At 39.7% G+C, this 27,455-nt stretch overlaps 1 protein-coding gene across 1 annotated transcript in view; it reads left to right on the top strand.

Annotated features, from left to right (window-relative positions):
* Positions 1 to 27,455, top strand: part of bmpr1bb (bone morphogenetic protein receptor, type IBb) — a 50,642-nt gene that overhangs the window by 9,260 nt on the left and 13,927 nt on the right. Inside the window, exon 2 of the mRNA XM_083929283.1 lies at positions 21,022 to 21,349. Within this exon, the coding sequence (XP_083785409.1) occupies positions 21,262 to 21,349 (88 nt within the window). The 5' untranslated portion in view covers positions 21,022 to 21,261. The remainder of the gene's footprint in view (positions 1 to 21,021; positions 21,350 to 27,455) is intronic.

The following is a 27,455-nucleotide window of genomic DNA, read 5'->3' on the forward strand; positions in this document are numbered from 1 at the left end:
CACACACAGACACACAGACACACACACACACACACACACACACACACACACACACACACACACACACACACACACACACACACACACACACACACACACACACACACACACACACACACACACACACACACATTCAAATCTGAGGCATCTTCAAGGAAGTGCTGCCTTTCAAAACTTTTTGTCTTTCTGCCTAGTAGTTTCATATTAAAATGTGATGTATAGAAACAGATGGTTCATGTATTTGACTGTCTGACGGACAAGCTGGAAAGTTCCGAAATCACCTGGCATCATGATGGAAAACCTTTTAACACTTGAGGATTGTTGCGCACACTTGAAAACAAGGTCTGACGCGACGGATTTGTCAGTAATCCTGTATTGATCCTTCCCAGACGGGCTGTCTGGTGGACTGACACTCTGCCATAGCTACATGGACACAGCCACACTGGCCGCATGCCTCACCACATCTAACTATAGAAGTGAATACAAGTCAAAGCCAATTTGTGGTAGATTTAATGGCACGTAGTGGAGTCGTTATGTTTGGTTTAGAATGCCAGAATTGCCCATTTTGTTTTCCAGTTTAAATGTCGGTCCCAGAAGTCTATGCATTCTAAGCTCAAGTGTAAAGCTTGTGTGGACATGTCACTGCGTACTGCATCCATCTATCTTAATCAAACTAAACTGCACTAGAGGGAGAAGTCAAATATTGTGGAAAAAGTAACCAGCCAAGGTTTGGAGGAGTCTATAAATAAGCTTTCATTTACTCCGCTTAAACTAATCAGAGATTCAATTTGTTTATAAATGTTTTTTTCTGCTATAAATATTATTTTTGTATTGATGTGGTCATCATCAGCCCACAGGCCCACATGGAAAGTCCCCACTTGTCCATTGGCTGAGGGGCAGTCCATCCCTGATTATCAATACATTTGCAAATATCATAGTAACTGGTGGCAGCATCATAAAGCATTAGGCAGTAGTATATATAGTGCCTGGTTTTTTATTAGGCTTATAATTCACAGAATGATGCGTTGCCTTAAAGAAAGTGCAACAGTTAATTGATGAAAGAACAAGGCCCTATAGTATTTTTTTATTAGAAAACCGTGCAATTAATCCGGCAGGCTGTCTCCTGAAGCAGCTGTGTCTTCTCATTAATTTCACAGCTTTCATCCTGCTGGCAATTAAGTGCATTTTGATTGGCTGCAGGTAAAACAGGTGTCTAAGAGGATTGCATCAATCAACACTTGATTTTAGCATGTTTCTATTTACAGAACTGTTTATACACAGGAGTAGCTTGCCAATACCAGTGCAATAATTGGTTGTTTGGCCAGTATCGACCAGTAGCCTGCTAATGTGGAACTGATACCCACCATTAAAAAATTAAAATAAAATCCTTTATTCAATAATTACAAAAGATACAAAAGACCATGGACAAAACACACTAACAGAGAGAATAGCAAATAGAGCATAACAAATAGCAAGTCTGAGGAAAAGCTGACTAGGGTCAAAACGTCACTACTACTATTAATATCCATCTAATGGCAGCTATTTGGTGTGCAGATATTTTGTTTTTCTCTACGCTATCTTTTTGAGCACCTATACCATTTGGCACTTGGGATCTGTGTGTATTTTTATATGATTGCAAAACACACAGGCAAACTCATCTGCATGTACACACGCAAAGAAAAAGAAAAACTCACAACTTGCATTCATTAACGGATAACTACCATTTCCAGTCAAGTAATGTGGGATAAGGACTGCACTGACTGTTATGCACTGAGTTATGAATAACTGCTGCAATATTGATGTGTGCCAGAGTACTAAATGGTTTCCCAAATACCCTCCACTCTCATGAGTAAAAAGATGCAGCCATAGAGAGCAGTGTTCAGGTGTGTTGTCAAAAGTAGCTTTCAACACCTCACTGAGAAAATGTCAAAGAGCAGTGAAGGATCTGTGAATGACAATGAGAGTGAGTGAGTCAGCTTGAGGTGTATTTCTTTTTTGTTGTTGTAATTTACCCACACTGTATAAGGTTTGACTTATGGAACAAAGGGGATTTAACTGTATTTGGCAGTGGATCAACTAAAGACAAAGAAATGCTACTAATGATCAGTATATATAGCTATAAATGTGGGCTTTTTACTGCATGCTGTCTGAACAAATTGACTTTATTTTGTCCAAGTAAAATGGATTTCAGCCACCGGAAATTTAAAGGAAAACACTGATGCAATCTTGGTTTATACACTGGTTTCTTGCAATTGAAATGTTTTCTATACATTCAAACATTTTTTTATAATTGATGCATCTCTAGTAGAAAAAGCTTGTTTAAAGGGTTGTGTGTATTTCTGCAATTTGAGAATTTTTATGCTTTCATAGTATTTATAAATCTCACTTTTTACAATATGGGACCTTTTAGTAAGTGTAGTATGAGTAAAAGTATATCAGTAAACAGGCAGCCTCAGTTTAAAGGGTCAATGCAGCCAGCTTGTTTGAGACACCTGTCTGTGGGACAGCAGTCACCCCAAAAACCCCCATCGATCAGTTGGAAGAACTGAACCAGGGGCCTTGGTGACCAACTGGGGTGCACCACTGCTTTAAAGGACAATGTGTGTCTCGAATGAATCCAGGTCTCACAATATAGTAAAATTAAATATGTAAAAGATAAAATAAATTAGAGCAATGTCTGATGATGAATACCTATACCGTGCATCTTGGTGTGTATCACTGTGACAGAAGGTATAAAGGTATATATATATATAGAGAGAGAGAGGGTGAGTGAGAGTGAGGACAATGGCTGGAGTGTGACTGAACACCCAGTCGAAACGTGTGGTTGCATTCTCGCTTTGTTCCATGAGATCACAGTTGTGGCAGATGCAGGATAGACTGGGAGCAGCTGTTTTGCTCTCTGTTCTCCAGTTACAGACGCTGGCACTGCCTGCACTCTGGGGATGGGCAAAGGGGCACGTTGTTGAGTCTTAATAGTGTTTGTTCTCTGAGGGTGGGCACAAAGAGTCCTCAGACCCAGCAGTACTCCACCAGTATTCTTGGCATCGAAAGAGAGGGACGTGGCCGAAGGTGTCAAAGAGAGTGGGACTGGTGACAAGACATAACAAGCAGCTGGTCCCACTCTCACAGGACCCATGGCGCCATTAATTAAACTGACTGCGGAGGCTATGGTGAACTCAAAATATTATTGGAAAGTGCACTGATTTATTGCGCTAGTCAGTGGAAGTCAGATCAGGTAAGAATCAGGTAAAATTCACTTCAGTGGACAAATATAATAAAGGGTGTAAATTGTATAGGAATTTGTAGGAATTAAGACACCTGGTAAATGTGGTCTAACAAGAGCTTGTTTTATTGCAAAGGAAAGGAAAAACTGAAAGCTCTAATGAGAATTTAAACATAGTGTGCCCAGCTGCCTGACTCAGTGCCATGTATTGCTAAGTTTTGCAAACGAAACACTTATGATTAAAGATACAATGAGAACTTACAGTTCTTTTTTACTGTACTGCATTGTTGATTTGTTGGTGTGTAGCCAGTGTACAACATGAAGCACCTGAAGAAATGTCCTCAGAAGTTCAGTTAAGAGTCGATACATATTTTTGGAACTCAAACATTTTCTCAACATACAACCATGGATTCAAACGCAATGGGTGTAATTTTATTATTTTGGCTCAAATCTTAAATCACACCGCCAATAATATGTTCTCTGCAGCTCCAATACGCATGACTTGGCGTTTAAAATTTTCTTCACACTCTGTTTCCACATGTCTTAGTCCTACCCAATTGATGTTGCCTGCACCTTTTTTACAGTATGCGCATAATAGTTTAGCTCAAGTCTATATCTTAAATTGCACAATAACCAAGTGTACGTAGAGAGCAGAAGGTTTAAAAGTGGAAACGCTTTAATGAGATGCTTCTGCCAACAAGTTTCCAGTCTTCACAGCCAATAGTCCGAGTCAAGAGAGCAAAAAACAACCAAATACAATTGTTTTAAAAAAAAATCCACACTTTTCCATTGAGTCAGGGTGGAATTAACTAGTGTGTGTGTGCTGACTGCAGGCATTCTCTTGAATTGTGAGACAAGGTATGCTTCTTGGCATACAGTTTTGATAACAGATATGAGAAGGAGATATCAGATGCGCAGTTTTTAGAGACAGTAAGTTATTTGGTAATCTCACCAGGCGTATTATAGACTAGACTACTAAAATGTTGAATAATCATAGACAATATTATGAGCCATACAAGTTTCTCACCGAAAATGTTTTTTAGTCTACCAATGACTCAATTATATAGCCTGACGGTATGAATTTATTATTGTTTGATTAGCTGTTTAACTTGCTTTTACTACATGGAAAGTACAGCCAGACCAAAACTGAATTTTTGAGGCCAAATCGGCCAATAATAAAAGTTTTTTTTAAAGTAACCCTACCATAATCCCTTGAATTTGGTTATGAGAAAAGTGTGACCAAATTGGGCTGAGCAGCATTTCATAGCTGACAAACACATTTGTCAGTGCTTTCTGGTTTTCACAGTTTCTACATGAGGCCAGTGACATCATTGGCCTTGTGCACACCCTCAGCCCCCCAGCCTGGTCAAATGCGTAAATGAACTGAGGAAGCCTCTTGGATGAGAGGTAAAACGTCTTCCTGGACAAATAACCAAATCCAGCTGCTTTTGACTTAGATTATTTTGGGGTTACATGACGTCAAATGCATCTTTGACATTTTAGGGCTGCAGTTTCCTGTTATTTGTTGGCAAAACACACATATGCCAATATAGTTGCGGCCTTATTATACATTAGATAAATTGGGCGGGCTGATTTTATCGGTCTGGCTCTGTCAGAAAGGCCTGGGGCTTTTTGTATACACCTCAACCCACTTATATTCAAAACAGACAAGAAGATCTCACTTTTTACAATATGGGACATTTCATTTAGACTCATCCATGACAGAGCTCTGAAAGTGATTTTATTGAATTAGAAAACCTATATTATGTTATGATTAAATATTTTTGTCAAATAAATGGTTAAGAAGCCATAGCGTTATATAAGAGTCATACATTTGGAAGTGTTGCTCCTGACATCATGTACAATTTAAATTTACCTTTAGTTAGTGTTTATCCACCTATTCTAGTGGGACTCTTATTTAACTTTGGAGGACTAAAATTAGCTGTCCTTGCCAGCAGATCCCTCTGATGGATTAGTCAGTTGCCCAGATGTAATAAATACCAACCCTGAAGCCAAGAGATGTTGCAATTTCAGAGGATATGAGGGGAATAGTGCATATGATCATACTTCATAGGTCTGCTTTTTGTAGGTTATTCCTTACACCTGGAATGGCTTGAAACACCGGCTCGTATTCTACAAATAAGAGCCCGATTCAGACACGCAGTCTGTTCTTTGCAATTTTAACAGTGAAAACTATGTCTGTGGTTGCATCTGATGATGCTCGGTTATAGCTGGGGCCGCCTGGTGTTGTCTTCCTCCCTGTCAGCAGTGTGGGGATGGTGCCCACAATGATGCGCACTTACAGTAAGTGAAGGAGTGATGTTTCAGAGATGGATAGCATTTCCAGTATTTATCGACTGCTGTGAGGCGGCCCTGGATGACACTGCATTCAGATACATTAGCAGTAGAGTCGGACTTGACGGGCCTGGTGGGGAAGAGGGGGTTGAGAAGTGAGGAGGGCAGATGCTAAAACAGCACCTGGCTTATAGTCTGACACAGAGGCATCGATCGCAGCCCCATTGCTCTCTGAGCTGTTTCCTGTGTTTTCATTGTGCTATCATTGGATGAGAGCAAACAACAACGTCAGGGGGAAAGGCTACTGATATCTCCATATCTACTGTAATGTGCTTGGCTCTCCGGGGAATAGTGATTTACATGAACTAGAATGTCTTATAATGCATGTCTGGATGCCACTGAATAAGCTGTTACTGATGGAATGAGAGCAGTAATATTGAACACACACACACACACACACACACACACACACACACACACACACACACACACACACACACACACACACACACACACACACACACACACACACACACACACACACACACACACACACACACACACACACACACACACACACACACACACACACACACACACACACACACACACACACACACACACACACACACACACACACACACACACACACACACACACACACACACACATACACAGTTCATTGCACTAAAGTAGTTGTTGGTTCAGATTTGATAGTGTCTAATAGTGGTCTTTATTGGTATTAGACCAGAGCTCAGTGTCATTCAATTTATATCAGATATTTTATTTCTAGGAGCGCTGCAGTGATCTTGAAGATCCGGAACCGCTGACCAATCAGAGCAGACTTGGCATTTTCGGGAGGGGGCCTAAAGAGATAGACCCTAAAATGGAGTGTCTCAGACAGAGAGTGAAAACAGATATAGTCAGACAGACAGTAGGAGAAAAATAATGTGTTTTTTTAATATTAAAGCATGTAAACATGTTCTAGTACAAACCCAAAATACAAGTATGAACATGAAGATTTGTATAATACGGGACCTTTAAACATAACATTAAATAAGAGTAGATGTATGTCAGAATAGTTGTTCTGGGTTTTACTATGCAAAGCTATCTGATAATCTAAATCTGCTTCTTGAGTTAGTCATTGTCTGTGTGTTTCCCGAATGATAAAAGGTTCCAAACTCTCAATCTGTTATACATTTTGGAGGTGAGGCTACTATAATGTTTACATTTGGATCACAAATTGTTTCCTATAATGCTTTGTCACCTCACCATGTGTGCTTGTGTGAGATGTTTGCAATGTAAGGTAAGGTATTTATACCTATAATAATCAAATTCTAGATTAAATTAACAACATTAAATTGTAGTTTTTTTTGTCAGTTAAAAATAGTTAAAGCTAACAAGCAGAGAAGCCACTGCCTGATGGCTCCACTTGTCTGGCTCTTAAGAGGGGCATGTGCATTGACTGCATGATTTCACACCACTACATATAAATTATATCCAAAATGCTCCATAATTTCACACAGACATGAACTATTAAGAAAGACTATTGTGTGTTAAAGACTCTTGTGGCACTCCTTTCCCTCACAGACAGTCCATCACAAACATCAAGCATGTCTTTTGTTATTCCCACACTGAGGAAATGAATGTTTCAAATTATGTTAGACTAGATGTTTTTTGACTACATTCTTTTTCCTCTAAAACAAATGTGCTGCCTAAAATAATACACATTCACTACGGACACATCGATTTCATCGGCTGAACAGGACTTTGAAGTGTTACAAAGTGTTTTGCTTTTTTTGTGTGCAGTTTAAATATGTAATCTGACATCCAAAGGTTCAGGGTCATTTTTGTTAAACATTTGTTTCAAAGCTGCTAACACAATTCCATTATGAAGCCAAAAAACAGGTGTCAATGTTTCCAGGGTTGTGCGGGGCTAGATAAATGAGAGGGGATACAGACAGAGAAGCAGGGAATTGTAAACCAACTTGCTTTTCCCACTGAATGACATGTTTCTGCTGAGGCTCAACACAAGCTGTTGGACTGTTTCTCCTAATTAAGGGAAAAGGCGCCTGATTGACAAATGAGCTCAGGGTCAGCCAGCCAACCAACCAGAGACAGGGTTTCCCTGCCAAGACTGCAAGGCCCCTGGGTTTCCCATCATCCAGGGGAGCAGACAGTTTAACCCTCAGTCAGAACTTCCTGCAGAAAACCAGGGAAGTCTAATCTTCTTTTGATAGAGATGACTGATTTAACACGGGCAGCCCTGTGAGTGTAAAGAGGCAGAGCAACCAGTTAGCTTACCTGTACAAAAATGAATAAACGGAATTGGATGTTTTCTGAGCGTTGTTATTGATTGATTTCCTAATGCAGCCAGGATGGAGATTTGATTCTGCCCTTAAGTTACACTTCAGACTCGAGCTTCACTTGACTTCATACTTAGCTCCAGATTACTAACTTATAAACTGTGAGCAACTGTGCACAACTGAATGTTACTGTTGCATTGCATAGACTCTATACATTAAAAAAATATATATTATTCAGGTTGAGGTGCTAAATAAATACTGTGAAAGTATCAAAACACTCCAATCCACAGAGAAGAGATAGACCTGTACAGATCGTGTACACCACTTCTATGTGGCATCTTCTGTTGATCTAACATCCCCTTTCCCCCACCTCTAGTGAAGGGGTTAAAAAAAATGGGGGTTAAGACAGAGCATTTCAAACTGAGAAGAGACAGAATTGATCATAAATAAATCTGTTGCTTATTAACCACATCACTTGTATATAATTATGACTTTGTCCAAGGTTCATGTTATTTCTTTATTTGTATCAGTCGCAGTGCAGGGCATCCAAATATCCACATCTGCTGTTGCCTATCTACTGTAAGCTTATTGACTACAGGATGGACTTGGACAACAGAAAGAAATGAGTTTTGGTGATTCTCATCAACAGTGTTTCTCTGTAATAAGCAGCCTAACGCCTGAATGTGGATATCTTTGTTGGCATCTGTACATCCACCATTCGTAGACAGGATTCACCTTAAGTTTGGGAAATCCTGAAATAGTACAAACTTAAGTTATAGCTTTGTGGTGGATGTGTATGTGTGGGAATCTGTGTGTAACTTTGTTGACAGGTACAACAGAAACATCTGTTTAGATGTAAACCATCTGTATTTATCACTGGATACAGTCAGAGACAGAGCGGCTTCTCAATAAGGGTTATAAGGTCATGAAGAGGAAGAAGAAGAAAATATGGATGAGTGGGTGGAAATGACACATGAGTGATGAAGTGTGATAGTGAAGAAGAGTTCGGACCAGTCAGCACAGTGTCTGTCTCCTTAAGCTCAGTAACAGTAATTATTAGATTTGATACTTAACTTCTGCCTGATTTCTGTCATCGACTTCGGTGCAATTCAGTTCATTTTCCATCAGTTCACTCGTTGTTTTTCCATGTGTAGTTGTTTTTTTTGCGGTGCATTTATAGCATTTAGGAAAATATGACTGCCCTGGCCACTGTAGGTTGAAGGGCATAAGTCTCTTGAACCTCACAGAACATCACAGTGATACAAGCAAGCACTTTTATTGAAAAATAATTTCTGTCCCCATGATTCAGATCCGCTCTGAAATTGAATGGGTTTTTACTTGGCCTGTGCTACAGACAGAAAAACAAACAGACAAACGTGGCTGAAAACATAACTCCTTGGCGGAGGTATTAACTTTTCGCTGCTACAGAATGTCCCTGCTTGAGTAAGCCTGCTGTAGGTTCAAACGTGCCGTGTGACACCCATTTTGTACCTGTAGTGTGCCTCCAGCTCACCATGACATTAGCAGTCACAGATGGAAAACAATCTACTTGAGGAAAAAAGCAAAATGTCACTGTGCTCGATTTGCTCCAGAATGGAAATAAGACCTTATTTCCAGCAGCTGTGAAACTCTCCTGTTACGACTGCTGTGTGTTTTTGTGTGTCCAGGACACTTGACTACATCTAAACACCTCATTTAATTTACCCATAGGCATTTACTTAATTTATTAAGTGGCACTCATGTGCTAATTATGGGCAATTGTGTTACTTGTATCCTTTCATCTCTTTCCTTGTCCCATTGTCTTTAATTACTGTCTAAGTGAGTGCTTATAGCCTCTCAGTGCATCTTCGCTTTAATTGAGATTGATCTTAATCACAATGGGCTTTTGCAACTGATAACAAGGCCGAAAGGTTTTCCAGGTGGAGAAGCTAGTCCAGCAGTTACACATGTTTAAATGTCCTGGTTAATGTTTCAAAAAAGCTAAGGACTAAGTGGATATGTGCAGGAAATCGTTCAACGATTTAAAGCTTAACACTGGTGTTTTTAAAGCTTCGTTGCAAGTTTGTAATCCGCTCTCATAAATCTGCCATTCAAATATTGCCAGTAACCATGCAGTCAAAGATCTGAGGTGTGTGCTGTATCACTGTAGCCTTCACACCACTCACGAACACACAAAAGAGCTTTCAGCATTGCAGCCAAGGGAGGGGTGTGTGTCTGCATGGAAAATATGCACAGAAGACTCCCTCCTCCTGCTCTCGCCGTGCACTCCCTCTCACACTCCAGCCACACAGAGCAGGTAGTTTGACTGGAGGCAATGGACCGGCCCCTTTTCTATTAATTCCCTCTGAATTATAAAGCTGTAAAAATAAAATTATCCAAAACACATTAATCACAATGGCTAGGAGCGTCTGTTATAATGAATGAGTCTTTCTTGGGGCATCTACAGGCGGTTAATTTGCCATTTAAACCCCACCTGTCTGTGTCAACTAGTCCGTAGAGAGATGCATAAATTAAGTCCAATAGCTGTTCCAAGGGTTGGGTTGTATCCTTTCCTTCATGCATTACTACAGCCAGGGACGTATGTTAAAAAGGATCCAGTGTGTAAAAGCTCTAATGAATAACGAACAGGCTTTTTGTTTCTCCAGATATGCTGTCGGTGCAATAGACCTGATCACTTCTTGTGCAGTTTGTCTCAGCTGTGTATTTGAGTTAATATGTTACTCAAATGAAAATATGTTTTTGCCATTTACAGTACGACATTGTGCTTTAAAGACACTTCACTTCAGTGGCATTGAGACATCATTGGATGATTATACTGTATTTATCCCCAAAACCAGTATTCATCAGCAGTGAAGGTAGATAAATTGGTCAGATTGCTGATGCTGTGATTGGTCAGGTGAACGCTTTGTTACCACCTGTGAAGGGATCATTGATATTTCGTGGTTGTTGCTAATTCATGCTAATTTATTTATGTGACTAAAAGTGAGGGGAAAACAAGAATTTGTTGGTTAGGCTTCTGAAAAATAAGACTTATGAAAGTCAGAAAGAAGAGGAACATGTGCCAGAAAGAAGAAGTTTTTGTCACATACAATCTAAATAAATTCCAAATGTATATTTTAAAATAGTATGGAAGCCTATTTGTGCCAGTAACAAAAGAGATGAAAACTACGTAAAAACATCCTGTTATTCATTGAGAAAACGTTCCCAAAATAATGAGTTAGACTGCACCGCCTTTTTTGTTGAAGATCCCTCGATCAGACAGAGCGAAGCTAGTTGCATCGTTTTGTAATTCTTGCTAGGCAACCACCAAATCAGCTGTCCACAGCCAGTTAGTTTGCTGTGAAGTTAGATGGTGCCTTTCCTCTCTGAGTTAAAATTTTTTCAACATGAGGCATTCAGGGTGCTCTTGCAAAAACGCCTGGTGCTGTCTTATCTAGTTAGTATCTACACATTATTTTGAGGCAGCTTCTCATTTTTTTGTGATACCGAGTCATTATTTTTTAGATACAATGTCATTTAAAAAAATGTAGTGTCTCAGTATAATGATCTTTTATCATATTGGTGGAAATGGGCTTCCATACATTAGATATTGTGATTTTTGATGCTAAAATAATTTTCATACCCACCAACGGATAGACTTGACTTCCATTTTGCAATCTTTTTCATAGCCGTTGACACAAAACCAATTTAGTGACCACCCTCATTCATTCCTCAGTCTGTCCCAGTCTCCTCAGGTTCGCACTTTCCGTTTTACATCGTTTTTGACAGATTTGACACAAACCATGTCGTCCAAGCTGCTCTCTTCATTAAACATTTCCTGCTGCTTGGCTACAACATTCCTACACGTGCTCAGTGCGCGCACACAATTAGTGCTTGTTAAAGAGCATGTGATATGGTAAATACATGACCAGTTTCCCATAATTACAGCCTCCTGTGAACCTTAGAGGCAACAAATGATATGGGTGACTTGCTTCATTCTGAGAGGTCTTAACCTGGGATATCTTGATTTCCCCACTAAATGTTATGCTTCCTCCTCTTTTCTTAAAATAGACTGTCATTTAATCTGAAACTAAAAGAAACACTAACCCACTGATTCTGCTCATCCTGCCTTGCATGCTTTTCCCTGCATTTCTTCCATTTCTTTGACCCTATTGCTGTCCTGTCACTTCGCTCCCTGCTGGTTATATAGCAATTCAGTGGCTTGCAGTACTAATTGGAGCAAGAGACAGGTGGAGCCATTCTGTAGAAATCAGTCTCGTTAGTGGCTGGGTTGTACCTCACACTGGGTGATCTTCTTGTTTTTGTGGTGTGAACAGTGGAAGGAGGGCATGAACTTTTGACACACTCATATGGGGCCCCTCAGCAGCATGCCAGGCTTCACTTATTGTGGGTTAATGTCAAGGTTCTCTGTAACACCTGTAAGTAACTCAACTCAGTCAAAGCACATCTTGATGAATTTTTTCAAAGAAGTCATGCTACTTTTACTCTGAAAAGGTGGTCTACATATCATTTAAACTCTTACAGTGGTTCAGATTCATCTTTTTAATACAGATCTTAACATATAAATGACACTACTCTGCACTGACATCCTGGCACGATCAATTGCCTATAGGTCGGCTTGTCTCTTTCTCTATTTCTCTGTCAGTGTGTGTGGTAAGGTCCCACTTCAGCAATGATCTGTCAGTTATGAGTGTGTCCACTGTGTGCAGACATGTTGCAGTATAATGCAACCAGGCAGGTGTGAGGGTCACAGCCAGTTTGTGGGCCAGTGTCTTGACCCCTGCTGTCTGCTTTGTCTGACCGTCAGAGGAACCCCTTAATTAGACCCTTTGGTTTGCAGTGTCTACCCGACACAGCCCAGCGGACACTCTGCAACAATCCCTTCATTAAATGCTCCTGGTTGACTTGGCAAGAAGAGCCTCAGTCTTTCAATTCCTGCTGCACAAATGCCATGTTAAGGAAATCTCTCATTTTTCACTTTGAATTTTAAGCACCTGTTCTTCTTTTTCAATAGCTGAGAAACCTATTCCTTCTGCAGAATAATATTCTCATTCACCAAGTTGCAATGGATGGTTTGAACCTTTCTAAAGTGTCCGATTTTCTGCCTCATTCAGTCTCTAAATGCAAACCACTTCAAAAAGCAGACAACTGTGAATGCTCCTGGAAATGGTATCATTATTCAGTAGTGTGTTGCTGCAACTGTAATGGGTGTAAATACATTTAGGTAAGTTAATGTACTGGCTAATGTACAGTGGATTAACCTGTGCCAAATGTGTAAAACATTGCTTACATGCTTTTTCTCCTCCAAAATGTCTTTGTCATTGTAGCAGTTCAGAATGATTAATTATAGCTCTAGACACTGCTGCACAGTTGTTTCAGCAAAATGTTGCCTTTGGTTTGGTGTATGTTTGCAATGTGAGTACATACTATTATGTAAGATGCCAGTGTCGAGTGATCAAGTGGCCAGAAAATGAATAGGAACAAAGCTGTGAGGGAATTAACTTAAGTACAGCCCACTGGCTGCCAGGCCTGCTGACAAAAACAAGGAGGTTTACTCAGTAGATCTAACAAGACCTGGCCCAGTGACCTTCAATGCTAGAGACTGAGAGAGGGAGACTGTGAGAGAGAGGGGAAGGATTTCATTCTGCTGTTCTTGGCAGATGTGTGTTTTGCCCCGGCCGTGGAAAAACACAGAGCACTTTCTTAATGCCACCTTCTGAGCCAGACAGACACTTCTTTACATGAAATCCATCTGTAAGGTTGTGTGACTGTTTTGTAACCACTGGTGCCCATGGGTGAAACCTGAGCCACAGGTGTGTTTCAGGTGCAGTCACCAATTGGTACACAGAAAGGGCCTTGTGCATTGTTGTAATCACAGTCTTTCAATTGGCTTCAGTGTTAAGTAGTGAAATATAAAGAGATTACACCATACCAGTCACCTCCCAGTGATTGGATAAGGTTCTCATGAAGACGCTACATCAGTGGGTAAAAAGAAAAGCAGATTTCATGAAGAAATCTGATCAGATTATTTGCGGCAAACATGATATTTTAGCTTCTATTTGTTGTTGTAGAATACAACAAAAATACATTCACTTCAGGGCTATTTCACCAATCTTGAAAAAAAAAATGATGTAAAAAAGGGTTATGTTATGATGCATTGAATGAATGACAAGCAAATTCAACTGGTTTTTCAAAACAGTCCACAAGACCGCTGTATAATTACAGTCTGACATTTAATTAATGCTGTCTGTGATTTGCAAGGCAATGAGTCAGTCTGATTTTATTCTGAACAGTAACCATACAAGTTTGAGACATTGCTGTACAAGGAAACAAAACCTGTAAAGTATATATGAAATATCAAAAGTAGATTCCCCTGCGGCTATGACGATTTGTTTATTAAACTTTGTTTGTTAATGACCATTAGGGCTAAGGCAACCATTTACAATAAAATCCAAAGATTTTATCTCTCAAATGTATTTTTATTCATGTTCCTGTCTGCTTCGAAGGCTTTTTAGAAAGCCCTCAGGTTTCAGTAAGTTGTTTTCTGATTGCGCCTAGGTTGTAGTATATTTTTTTAGTGGGCGCCTTAGGTCTTAATGGGTTAAGTGAAAAGTTTATGGGTATCACAAAAGTTTTGACATTTACTACCTGACAGACAAACGCCTTACAGAAACTGTGCGGTTGCAACATACTTAATTATTACCTGCATGCTGTGCATCTTTATGCATGTCTGAATGTTGTAAATTCAAGTATGTCAATACATGTTCTCCCCTTGTTGTCTGGAAGACAGAGTTATGAGTGTACAAGCTTTGTTTCCATCAGACAGGTCAGATCCTGAATGAAAGTGTGATACATGATATATTCTCAGAGGAGCACTTTATTTTCAGTTAAGATTATTTTTTTAATTGATGTGCAGTCATTACCAGAGATGGCAAAAGTACCCAAATTCTTTACTTGAGTAGAAGTGAAACTAAAAAACAACTTAAGTAAAAGTGAAAGTACTGATCCAAATATTCATTCAAGTAAAAGTAAAAAGTATTTCTATTGCACGATTCACTGCAAAGCTAATAACCCCACGATTATTTATATGGAATCCATTTAATCAATGTCATTGTTTGAACAAACACAAGATGTATCCTAATGTACTATACCATAGTCAATTGTAGGCATTTGTATTGTACACGTCAGGTTCACACATCAGATTTCTGAACATTAAATTTTGGACCAGGATTGGTTTCTGAACTGTGGTGTTGCAAATTATACTCGTAGGTCCAACTGGTAATCAACCTTTTGAATTGCACATCAGGCAACAATACTACTACTATGAAACATACTAGATCCCCATCTTCATCTCTATACTACATCACCCCATCCCTCTATGCGAGTCAATGTGAAGGAAGGGAAAACAAATCTACCAAAATTGTTTATTCAACTTCAAGAGAAGAAGGTTTTCAAAGCTCTTGGAACATAACTTAGCCCTCTTGGGTCTAAGAATCATCAATCTGATTTACTGGCGGACAGACAGCCGTGTCTCTGTCCTGCCTCTCTCAAGATGGCAGGAGGGAGCCTGTAAACACAGGCTACAGGCTGATGTGCATTTGTGACAGCGCCCCAAAAAAAGAAATGTTGTTGTTTGTTTTTTAAGAGTAACAAGCCTTTTTGGCAAATGTAAGGAGCTGAAAGTAACGATAATCGTGTTAAAAATTTACTGAGTGAAAGTAAAAAGTTGTCAGAAAAATAAATACTTCTAAAAGTACAAAATTGCCTGAAAATTATACTTAAGTACAGTAACGAAGTATTTGTACATCACTGGTCATTACCATAATTCTCCAAAACTCATGGTTGTCCTGCATTTTCTCAGAAGTTATATTTACTAACATACATATTGGCCGAAAAAAATGATTGAAAGTAATCTTGTTCATGTGTCAGTGTTTTTCAATATCTCACTGTGTTGTCACATCATGAGAAAAAGAAACAGTGAAACAGACAGAGTGAGAGAATGAGACAGCGTGACAGACAGAGGGAGGGGAAGGAGGGTGAATCTTGCTGTGACAGCCTTTTCACTCCTTCTGAATGACGTTTTTCTTCCCCCTCAGCATTCTTTGGGACTTCAAAGCGTCAATCTCAGCAGAGTGATTTGGCCCTACTATTGTGTGAATCTTGAATATTCATCAGGGTCTTTCTTTTCTTTGAGGGCTGCAACTTATCTTTGGATCTGTAGGGATCTTGCGATATATTGCCATTATATATATATAAGGATTAGATATTGTCTGATATCTTGTGTAGATGTATACATACTCTCTCAGTAAGTAATAAAGTTAAGTTTCATGCTAAATATTGACAAGACTACATCAACCTTTTTTGTTTCTTTTTCCCATTGTGTGCCTATAGAAAAACATGTACCCTTTTAATTTACAATAAACGATGAGCTAGTTGTCAAAGACTTTTTCACAATGCAACTTATTACTGGAGGTTGAAAATACACTGTATGTATTTTAAGAGAATTTATTTTTTAAATCTTTGTGTGCATGGGATGGTTTTTTAGAATGAATGAGGGAAAAATCAGTGTTTTAAAAAAAAAAAACCTGTATATGTTAGGGCTGTGTATTGGCAATAATCTGTCTCATGATGCAGGGGTTAGGATCAATATATTGCGATACTGTAGGCAAATTGATGTACTGCGATTTGATTTAAATTTAATTTTTAGAAGAACTGTCATAGTATCAAAACACACCACTATATGCTTACGTTGTTGTATTAGAGTGGAAGTCAAATGGCTGAAGACAAATTCTAACATTGCTACACACCAAATAAACCATTTTTTGGATAGGTGGAAATAACAGCATGTTTTTTTTTGCCAAAAAAAACTGTATGGAATTAGCATAAAGTGGGCATGTCTGTAAAGGGGAGACTTGTGAGTACCCAAAGAATGCATCTTCATTCAGAAATATTGAGGTAAAAGATCAAGGGACCCCTTTAGATATGGCGATGCAGTTTTTCCCTCACCAAAATATAGCCCAACTATGTAGCATTATTTAGCCCCCTTCTCGCTAAGCTAGCATGACGTAGTAGATACCAATGGATTCCTTAGGTTATTTAATTTGATACCATATATACCTTATTTCCTTTTATTCTTTTTCTTCTCATCTAGCGTTAAAATGGAGCCCGTTACAGCCCCTTAAATACAGTAATATTGGGCGAGATCAGTGGCGCTTCCTGCAGGTCGCAGAGGGTTTAGGAATCAATACAGTGGTTTTAAGAATCGATATAGTATCAAAAAAAATAATATTGTGATACTCAAGTGGATTGATATTTTGGGGACTTGGCCAAAAATGATGCATTAATTAATCTGAGAAATTGATATTGAGTATTGACGGTAATCAAATTAAGAAGCTCCACACTAGTTTTGCTCCATGGTACAAAATCTATGTAATGACCTTGTAAATAACCTCATTGAGGTGAGGAAGCAAATCTTTGTTTAGATGGATGATGAAGACCGCATCACGCTTTCTCCACTCTTGCACCTCGATTGGACCATCTGGGACAGACAGCTGTGTTGCCACGGTAATAAACTGCTCTCCAGGCTTCTATGACAGCAGTTTTAACACTGAGCCACTGAAAATCCTCCTAATTTCACAGAGCTGGGGGTCAGTTTAGCCTCGGCTGCAACATCGCTCATGCAACGCATTCCAGCTTTGCCCAAAGTAATTTCATCATCTGTGTTCTGCCATGGCTTTTTGTTTCACAGGTTAGCGGTGATTTTTCACAGTCATCCATCCCATTGCTCTTGCTGTGCGATGAAATGTGCGGTCCCCCCTTTAAAGATCTTTTCTGAAATAAAAAACATGGCTCATTTTCATGGTGCATTGTAACACTACTGCGAGTATTATTGTAAGGTCTCTATTTCATAAGAAAATGTTTGCCTTATGAAATGGAGACAGATTATTACAAACAACCAAGCTGCATTAATTGATCTCTGACTACTGGAGGGCAGAATATCGGGGTTACAGAGTCTGCAAAACGAATTGAAAATAATCTCACAGCTAAGCTACTCCCCACATCTCCCTCCCTGTTTCGCCCAAGTCAAACTTAATGCCCACTGTACCAGTACATACCGTAAAATACTGTGCCAGCAGAAAGGTTATGTTTACATGTGCCACCAAGTAAAGACGTGATGATTTACAGAAGTACATTGTGCAAGGTAACTTCTGACTGTGTTTATATGGAAAAAAAAGATATATTTTAAACACATTTTGTTCAAAGAGAATGGGCTCTCTCTGATGTACTGTACAATGTGTGTTTTGTTGGAGGGACCTTGAGTTTTTGGGTTTGAGCATCTGCCATTTCTTTTGCTAACATTGTAGATTAGTGTCAAAAGAAACAGCAGTGCGTTTTATTGTGTTAATGATCAGAGAACAGTAGAGGTGAAGAAAGTTAGAGAGCTGAAACTATTTTTCTATTAAAGGAACTGCATATGTTCCAAGATGGCCCTCCATTTATTCCAATAAAAGTTGCTTACTGGGCACATACTCTGAAAAAGGCTTCCCATGTGTTTTGGCTCATCGAGTATGCTCATTCGAGTCCTTCTGTGGCGGAGCCAGTTATGTTACATACTGCTTTTTTTTTTTTACTGAACCTTGAGACCTATTCTGATAATATAAAACGTTATTTCAAAGCATTTTTGACACTGGGAAAGATACGGTGTGTTTATTGTGATACAGTAGTTCATGTAATAATTGAGCATAAGAAAGTATTTTATGGACTTGCATTTCCATCTGTGGCGAATACACCAAAATCACCTCACAGCTTAGCATTGTTCCTGCGGCTTTGCTGAAACAGGTTTGCTAGCAGATCTGAGGATCTTTTTGTGGACCAACCAACCAACAGAATGAGCTGTAGTGCTGCTGCTTGGACCCAACAAATCAGGTCAGAGCCACAAAATAAATGAGACTTTTTTTCCCACTTGTTAGTAGTACTCTTCTCCATGATGAATAAACTGAACCTTGATGTGTGAAATTGTTGGAGTGCTACTTTAACGCAGACTGATATTTTTCTTCTTTCTGGTGCTTGCATGTCTATCGTGACTTTTTTCTCATTCCATTTGCAACAAACATTGCGCACTACATAAAGATCGAGGTGCTGACAGATTGATTTCTCTGGCAATATTAATCATCCTGTAACAATGTGTGTGATGACAGATGGGTTCTGCGGTTACAATTCTAACCAAGAGAGGGAGGGGAAGAAAAAAAGTAAGCAAAGAGTTAATTTCACTGAAAGCAAGTCTTCCAACTAGTCTGCCCCACTTTCAACCTCCTTCATGTGGTGGAATGACCCCCACCTACAAAGCTGCTCACTCCCCTGGACCCTCCATCCCTGTGGGCTGGGAAGGCTGTCTCAGAATCCATGCTGGGCGTTTGATGGAGCGCAGAAGGGTGTGTGAGGTGCACTGACCCATTCACATTGCTCCCCATGCACTCGTGCTCCAGAATAGTCTGACTTATCACATGTAATACACAGTTCTGCACAAAGCAGGAGTGACAGCTATAGGGCCAGTGGAGGGGAGAAGTGGCTTCTGGGAGCTGGTGCTCCCACCCAGTCAGACTTTAAAAGTGGACAGGTGTGGGGCCCATTTGGCTGATGTTGTTGTTTTGCCCTCATCCATTACTGCTTTAACACCACCAGGACTTTTTTTCTGCTTGTTTATGTGCTTCCCATTAACCATTTGGAATGGATAAACATCTCTTCAAGGAAACAGTTTCTGTCACTCACAAGGATCTTATATGTGTGATTGTGGAAATTCAGCCGTCTCGGCGTTGTTTATAATTTGTGTAAGTGTTTTTGTAGACTTGATTTAATCTGTCTAATAGTTTGTTTAATCCTCTTAACTTGTAACCCACATAAATCTTCACCACTGGAATGTGTCTCTATTGTTATCATTCCGTTTTTTCTTTAGTATTGCATTTTTGCATGTGTGTTGGATTAGTGTGAAGTTGTGGTGGTGCCTGGAGGTGTGAGCTCTAATCACCTCTAATCACCTTACGTGTAATGGCCTGATCCCCGTACAAGTGTTTACGTTTTCACCCCTTTCACACACAGACTCACATGAGAGACTGAATGCAATTCAGCCTATGTCTGAACTTTAATACCAGACTCTTGGTTACAGATTAATGCCTGGTCTTTGCCTTTCACGCTGCACCTGTGTCTGCAGCTTTAGTTCCACACACATTACATGAAGACGGGGTTGTCAAGAGGTTGGTTCTTTTTTTTCATTTTGGACTGTCAGACAGATGAAGGGAGCAATTCAAGGACTTTTATTTGTACTTTTTTGTAGGAGGGTTGTTATTTGCAGCTTTACGTTCATCCTTTTTGGTGAATTCAAATATGCCTTTACCTCTTTTAAATGTGGAGTTGAAGTAAAAAAAAAACAACAACAACCTTTGACTCTTACAGTTTTTCTACTTTCCCTACGTTTATTTATTTATTTATTTTTTGTGTTTTATTAGTATTCTATTTATTACAGGCCAATTCTTTATAGCAATTGAGAAAATACAAGTAACATATGATGTGCTAACAAAATTTAATGCAACAACTTATTTTCTAAATTGATTTTTTAACATCTTTGCAGTTGACAGGAACATCATTTATGTCTGGTAGAAAGCCACGGTGGGAAACAGTGTTTGCTGAGCCAGCATGGATAACCCACATTGATTCATTCACACCAACAATAGGTCTTGTTCTGGGTTGCTTGCAGTGCATCAGTGTTCTTAGCTCTGACTTGCTCTACATTACGGTATTTGATACCAGATGGTTTTACCTAAGTATATGTACGTGTCCTCTGTAAGTTCATACTTCTTAGTTCTTAATGTATTTTATGTGTCCTTTTTGAAATGCTGTGTGTTTGTATGTCTGTGGCAATCACTCATAACGCTGCCTTTGACACCTTGTTCAGCCCCTGCTCACATATGGGCCCTGTTCTTGTCTACGGTGAAGGAGTGATATGAGAATCTGTAATGTTTATGTCTGTAATTGAAAGAGAAACAGGCTGTATGTGGATTTACATATACTCAGCTGTTCCCTCTGAAGTGAGCCGGTCATAGAAAGGGCTGGACAAATAGCACAGTGAGAGAGCAACTAAGTAACACCCTCCTCCCCCCTCTTTTCTCCCCCTTTTTCTTTCTCTGGGTCTCTCTCTCCCAGGCTGTCAGTGTGGAGTAGTGCTTGAGGCTGCGGGGCTGTCGTGGGAAGTTCCTGCGAGTGGAGAGAGGAAGAGTGGCAGTCACTCACAGAGAGACAATTGTACAGAAAGTGGACTGGCACTCTTTCACGGAAGGATATAAAACGCAGGCTCACACCTCCGCCTCTTTGTACGGGTGTGTTCGTTGTGGCTGCGCCTCAGGGATTTGAAGGAGGCGGGTGACTGGGGTTGGTGCTGAAGTGATGGTGGTGGTGTGGCTGCCTCAGGAGTGGGCCTGGCAGGCTGTTCTCCTGGTGACTGGACTGGCATCGCTGAGCTGTGGATCTGACGGTGAGTGCTGTGTAGGATACCAGCTGTGTTTTGATGCTATCACTATTCTGTTGACTTTGTGTTTAAAGTCTCTGCAAGGCTGATGAGGCCTTCGTGTGATTGCTTTAAGTTTGTCAATTTTAGCTAAACTGTAAAATAAAGCTGCAGAAAGCAAATTGAAACATCTGTAGAATTGAAGAATTTTTTTTTTTGCATGTTTTCACAGATTTTATTGTGAATATTGTCAGGTTGTAGGTTAATTGTGCTGGCCGTGAGCTTATCCGTCTATTTTTTACCCCACGATATTTATGATGGGCAAAAGCTATTATGATCGCCACAGGGGCTACAATGAGAACGGGTGTGCATTTATCTACCCTGTCCTCTTCTTTCCCAACCCCCCACCTCCACCCCCTGGTCATGTTTTGAATTGTTTGAAGATGGACAGCCAGTTGTCTTTTACGATGAATACCAACAGTGTCACAGTGCCCCGTAAGGTTGTGACAGGCGGGGAGGGTCGCAAAGTTCCCAGCCTCAAGAAGATGACACTTGTGCATAACATAGAATGTATAAAAGAAATGGACGCAGCCTCCGGGCTTGAAAAGGGAAGCCTATGCAGAAATTAAACCTGCATTCTTTCTAATGTCCAACAGGGGGCGACTAAATTAGTTGCAAAAATGAGTCCGTTTGTAGAGAAGTCAATGAGAAAATGGCCCTACATCTCACTTGATTCGTTACCGCATTAAATATTTTCCTAATGAGTTTATGGCCTCAATTACTAATTATAATTCTTTGCTACAGCATGTCTGTCGTTTTGTAAATTATGGTCTCATTTAGAGTAGAAGAGACAATAAATTAGGGTATGCTTTAGGGCAGGGCTACATAGCAACCTGTCAATCAGGATGCAGGCTTAACAATGCCTATCCAGGCGCTGTGTACATTTTTAACAGTTAACGTGAATTACAGATGCTCCTTGCTTAACAAGCTAGCTAGCTAGCACTAGCGTTAGCTAATAACTTCAGCTACAACCTCTTGTCTAGATATTGTCACTTCTGGCCAAAAGAGTTGAGGCTTGAAAATATTGGTTCACAAAAAAAAAAAAACCCAGTGTTTAAAAATATTGACATGAAGAGATGGTCCGATCAATCAGCTTTTGCTGCATCTACATTTCCCCTAAATGATAGAAGACATGTCGATTCACTTTAATTTATCCTCTCCTGATGCTGCCATGTCCTCTTCTTATAATGCATACTGTAGTTTGTACATGTTTATGCATATACAGTACATTTGTGTTTGTAGTACTTATTTGATGTAAATTAGTCAGGGTGTGTTTTTTACAGACTAAAGCTGTAACAGTATGTTAACAGAATTGTCACTGAGACATTTTTAGAGTGCTTAATGGAAGTCTTAAAACAAAAAACTAATGGAACAGCAGGAACAATAAGCAGGTAGATATGACAACAATTAACCTCACATCGAAACAACAAGGGATGATTGATGTGAATCTTGCTTACAAAGAGATGCTTCACTGAAAGTGTGTAGAAAAAATAAAGACCAGCCGTAAAATCCCAGACTGACTGAGTAGTTCAGAGCTAGCTGTAACTTTTGCAGTTGGTCATGAAATGCCTCAGCTGCTGATGAATGTTTCTTCAAAGAATTTCCTTTATTTTAATCTCTGCAGACCGAGCAAAGTGTTTAACTTCTCATCCAATATTAGTCCAGCGTGTTTGAGGGTCACTAGCCACACAGATAGAAAGGATGTGGGAAGATGTAGTGGAATTCAAACAGAATCATGTATAAAGAGTAGCATTGATCCCCATTCTTTCAACAGTCTGGTTATAAAGTGACAGGAGGCTGCTTGTTCCTGCCAGTGCAGACAGAAGCGTGAGCCCTCTTCGAGACAATTCATACTAAAGCTCTTTCAGTCTCAGTTTTACTCCTTCTGTCCTCTTTCTTTCACCAATACTTGAGCCACCAGTTGCTTTTTTAGTTTCCTTTGTGATCTGATATTTTAAAGGTCTCCCAAATGAGTAAAACATGTGGGAGGTTGCCCATAAATCTAAGCAGCACAGTCAATTTGCCACCTGTTTCTATAGGCTGGTGAAGTTTACAGAGAGTAGATGAGCCCCGGCCTCATTCTTCCGGTTGTGATGCAGTGGAAATACAAAGAAGGTGGATGTATGTTTATGGTGGTTACATTTAAAAAATATATATATATATTGTTTTTGGCTCATTTCCTCCATCACCATTTTTGGTTTTGCTGTGTCACATGTTTGTAACACAAAACCAAAGAGTGACTATGAGAACTAGTGTTGTTTTTGGTGGCCTGTTTTACTTTTAGTCTAGTCTAGTTTTAGTCGACTAAAAGTCTGATCATTTTAGTCTAGTTTAAGTCTAGTTTTAGTCGACGAAAATTGTATATTAGTATCTTTTTAGTAATGCAATTGTTGTAGCCTAATTGTTTAATAGGCTAACCCTAAAGCTTCGTTAAAACTTGACACATTAACCGTAGCCTCATGTCGCATGAGCTTTCTAAAACAGAAAGTATCGTTACGTTAATGTCTTGACTTACCTAAAGTTCATTATGGGATGCCCTGAGGTGTCTCTTAAGACGCATTTCTCTCTTTCTTTTTCCACAACACATTCCGTTTTGCTTTCCACGTCTATGTAATGAAAGTGTTTCTTCTTTTCCTCCCAAACACGACCCCCGGCTGGTGTCAGACTTTGTTCTCATGTTTCTTTAGTTGTCGCTAACCCTAACTCTAACGTTCACGCTGACCCACAGCAGCGGCATCTTCAGAATCTAAATAATGCACGTGTGGGGATTGAGGAAGTGACGTTGCCCAGACGCCAGACTGGGAGAAAACTTCAAAATAATAATAATAATAACGTGACTAAAAGAGACGTAACAACGTTATTTCGTCTCGTTTTCGTCAACGAAAATGAAGAGACATTTCTTCTCGTTTTTATTCGTCAACGAAGTTGCACTATATATTTAGTCTTAGTCTTATCGTCACATGCCCAGCATTTTCGTTTCGTTTCGTCTCGTCTAGTTTTCGTCACGTGATGAAGGTTCGTTGACGAAGATATTTCGTCATCATTTTTTCGTTGACGAAAGCAACACTAATGAGAACCCAAAGTGCATGAGTCAATATATTCTCTATATTGAGAAAGTGAACACCAACCAAGAGAGACACTGACTCACAAGCTGATAGGAGCTGTTTATGAATACTACAGCGCTGTTTTCAATCTCAGCACATGACTGGAAAATACAGGAGGCCAACAGCAAGTTTACTTTACACCACTAAAGCAGTCCTCTGGTCTTCTGGACAGACATGTATAACCAAACGAGACTTTCTGAGGAGGTGTTGTTGTGTTTCCAAGTACAATGTGTAGTGTTTGCATTCACTGCGATTTTCGAATATCTGAAAATGTCAGTGTGTCTCTGTAGGAGTGTGTCTCTGTAGGACCATTCAGAGAGGATATTAGTTTAGTCTGTATCAGCAACCATCTGTTTGCTGTCTGCTTCGCTTCAGTTATGCAAGTGTGAAGGAGTTTAAAGGAGTAGGTTTGTTAGAAACTGACTTATTCTCATTTAAAAAAAAAAAAAATTCTAGTTGGAATTAAAGGAAGGGGAAAACAGTAATTGTAATGTGCTAGAAAGGTTGTTGTAACAGTTCTAACTACATATAAAAAATGTTTATCCAACAGTTTGAAAGAGAAAGTGATATGTAGGAATGACAGCACGTATCACTCTTTGGAAGACATCTGTGTGGAGCTGAGTGTTGTGGAATAAGGCCAGGGTGTACTGTGGTGCAGTGGTCCAGAAGTACAAAACAGCAGCGTTTGGTCCTCGACAGGACCAGGCCTTCTGTGTGCTGCTTCCTGTCAGGATGTGGATACAGTTCCCCCACACAGAATTTGATCCCCAGGCAGATGTGCTGCTCCAGCGGTCATGCATGGGGGCATATACTTAGGGTGTTTATGTATGTTTGTGTGATAGTTATTCATGTGTGTGCACCACAAACGTGTATCTGCCATGTGAAATTTGGATGCTTAGACCTACTTTTCTGTGAGGGAGTTCTTAAAAGTTTTGTTTTGTAATATGTGTGATTACAATGTTTTTGTATATTATGAAACAGGTCACGGTGGAAGTATTGAAAAGCTCAATCCACAGAGAAATGCACCCATCCCGTATTCAGAAACTATACTATATATAGGTTGCAGTCATTCCCCAGATGCATTTAAGGTGCAGAGATGCCAGATTCAGCACAGATTCAACGAGATAATCCACATATTGTTGGAAATTCAACATTATATCAACCTAAACATATCTGGTTTTACGTTCTAGAGACATTGACTAACCTTGAGGAAATACACTTTTTTGGCAGAGTTGATATTGTGGGGTAAAATGACATATTGTGGCTGTAGTCTCTCAATATGTCGGTAATGGAGCCCAGCATTAGTCAGAGGCTTGTGGCTTTTTCCAGTAAGTCCAGACCACATGGATAAGATAGAGGAGCAGTGAGATGAACTCATGAGCATTGTGGATAGACAATGTCAAAAAAGATATCTTGAACTTCACAGGAGCAGTCATAAATAAGAGAAGATAAGATGGGAGATGAGTGCCACACACGTACAACACCACACTGTGGTCGATACAAAGCCTTGGTTTCATAACATGCCTGTGTGTGTGTGTGTGTGTGTGTGTGTGTGTGTGAGTGTGAGTGTGTGTGTGTGTGTGTGTGTGTGTGTGTGTGTGTGTGTGTGTGTGTGTGTGTGTGTGTGTGTGTGTGTGTGTGTGTGTGTGTGTGTGTGTGTGTGTGTGTGTGTGTGTGTGTGTGTGTGTGTGTGTGTGTGTGTGTGTGTGTGTGTGTGTGTGTGCTACACTTTTCTAATCTCCTATTAGTTTCTTTGAGAAATGAATATGTGGATGTATATTTCTAATAATATGGTTCAAAGAATTATCCTTTGAAATCACTTTTTTTAACCCTTTCATATGCAAGATCCTTCAGAGATATGTATGCAGGATTTTCTGTCATTTTGGCATTACGGTAAGAGCGTGTAAGAACTTAACCTGACTCCGCCAGATGGATTGATTGGCATAATTCGCATTTGCTCTGCATATCCATATGGGAACTTTCCATTGCTGATTGGATAAATCATCCGTCTATCACCACCTATGTATGTTGATGATAGACAGGCCAAATCAACCAATCAATCAATCATCCTGATCTTGCGAGGCTAGTAAGAACTGATTTAAAAATAAAAGGGACCTTCAGGTGACCATGATTAACATTCATGTAATAAGTCAGTCTGTCAATAACAAATAAATAAATAAACAAAAATAGATAATTAAAACAAAATAAAAACTACCATCTGTAAACTATTTAAGAGAAAAATTGAAAAGTCATACTACTACTACTAATAATAATAATAAAGAATACATTTTCAAAGACCAATGTGCCTTCAAAAGGACAGTGCCATGTGCCATTGAGAAACTTCCACAGACCAATTGTCAATGTCAATTGTCAATCAGATAATATCAGGATATTCTAATGTGGAATTTCAAAATGAAAGCCCTCTAAAATGTGATAAACAAGCTGTGGTCCCTCTAAATTCAGATTAATGTACCAGGTATATGCTAAATGATCTGTGAGTTTGATCAATCTCAGTGCATTATACCTTTATGATTCAAGTGTGTGTCTGTCTCTCTCTCTCTCTCTCGTGGCCTTTTTTAAAATATAGCAAAAGTGTCTCTATTTGTCTTCTGTGTTTGAGTATTTCTGCTGTGGATGTAGCAGCTCTCTGCTGTATTCACACCATTGTGGAAAGTTTTCTCCGTGCAAATATTGTGAATCCCTGACAGTTGAGCTAGTTTTTTCAGAAAGTGGGGTTGGGGTACAATGTGACCCCCCCTCCAATACATTTGTTGTGGTGTTATTGCTGCGGGTGGTGAGGCCTCAAAGGGACCATCTCATTCCTTCACAAAGGCAGTCTGGTCACGGCTGGTAAACACAGAACAGGTTGCTGGAAGCTGCACCGTGGAGTGTGTGTGTGTGTGTGTGTGTGTGTGTGTGTGTGTGTGTGTGTGTGTGTGTGTGTGTGCAATATGCACATGTGTGTTTCG

Source organism: Echiichthys vipera (assembly GCF_963691815.1).
Source record: "Echiichthys vipera genome assembly, chromosome: 16".
In the NCBI taxonomy this organism is placed as follows: Eukaryota; Metazoa; Chordata; class Actinopteri; order Perciformes; family Trachinidae; genus Echiichthys; species Echiichthys vipera.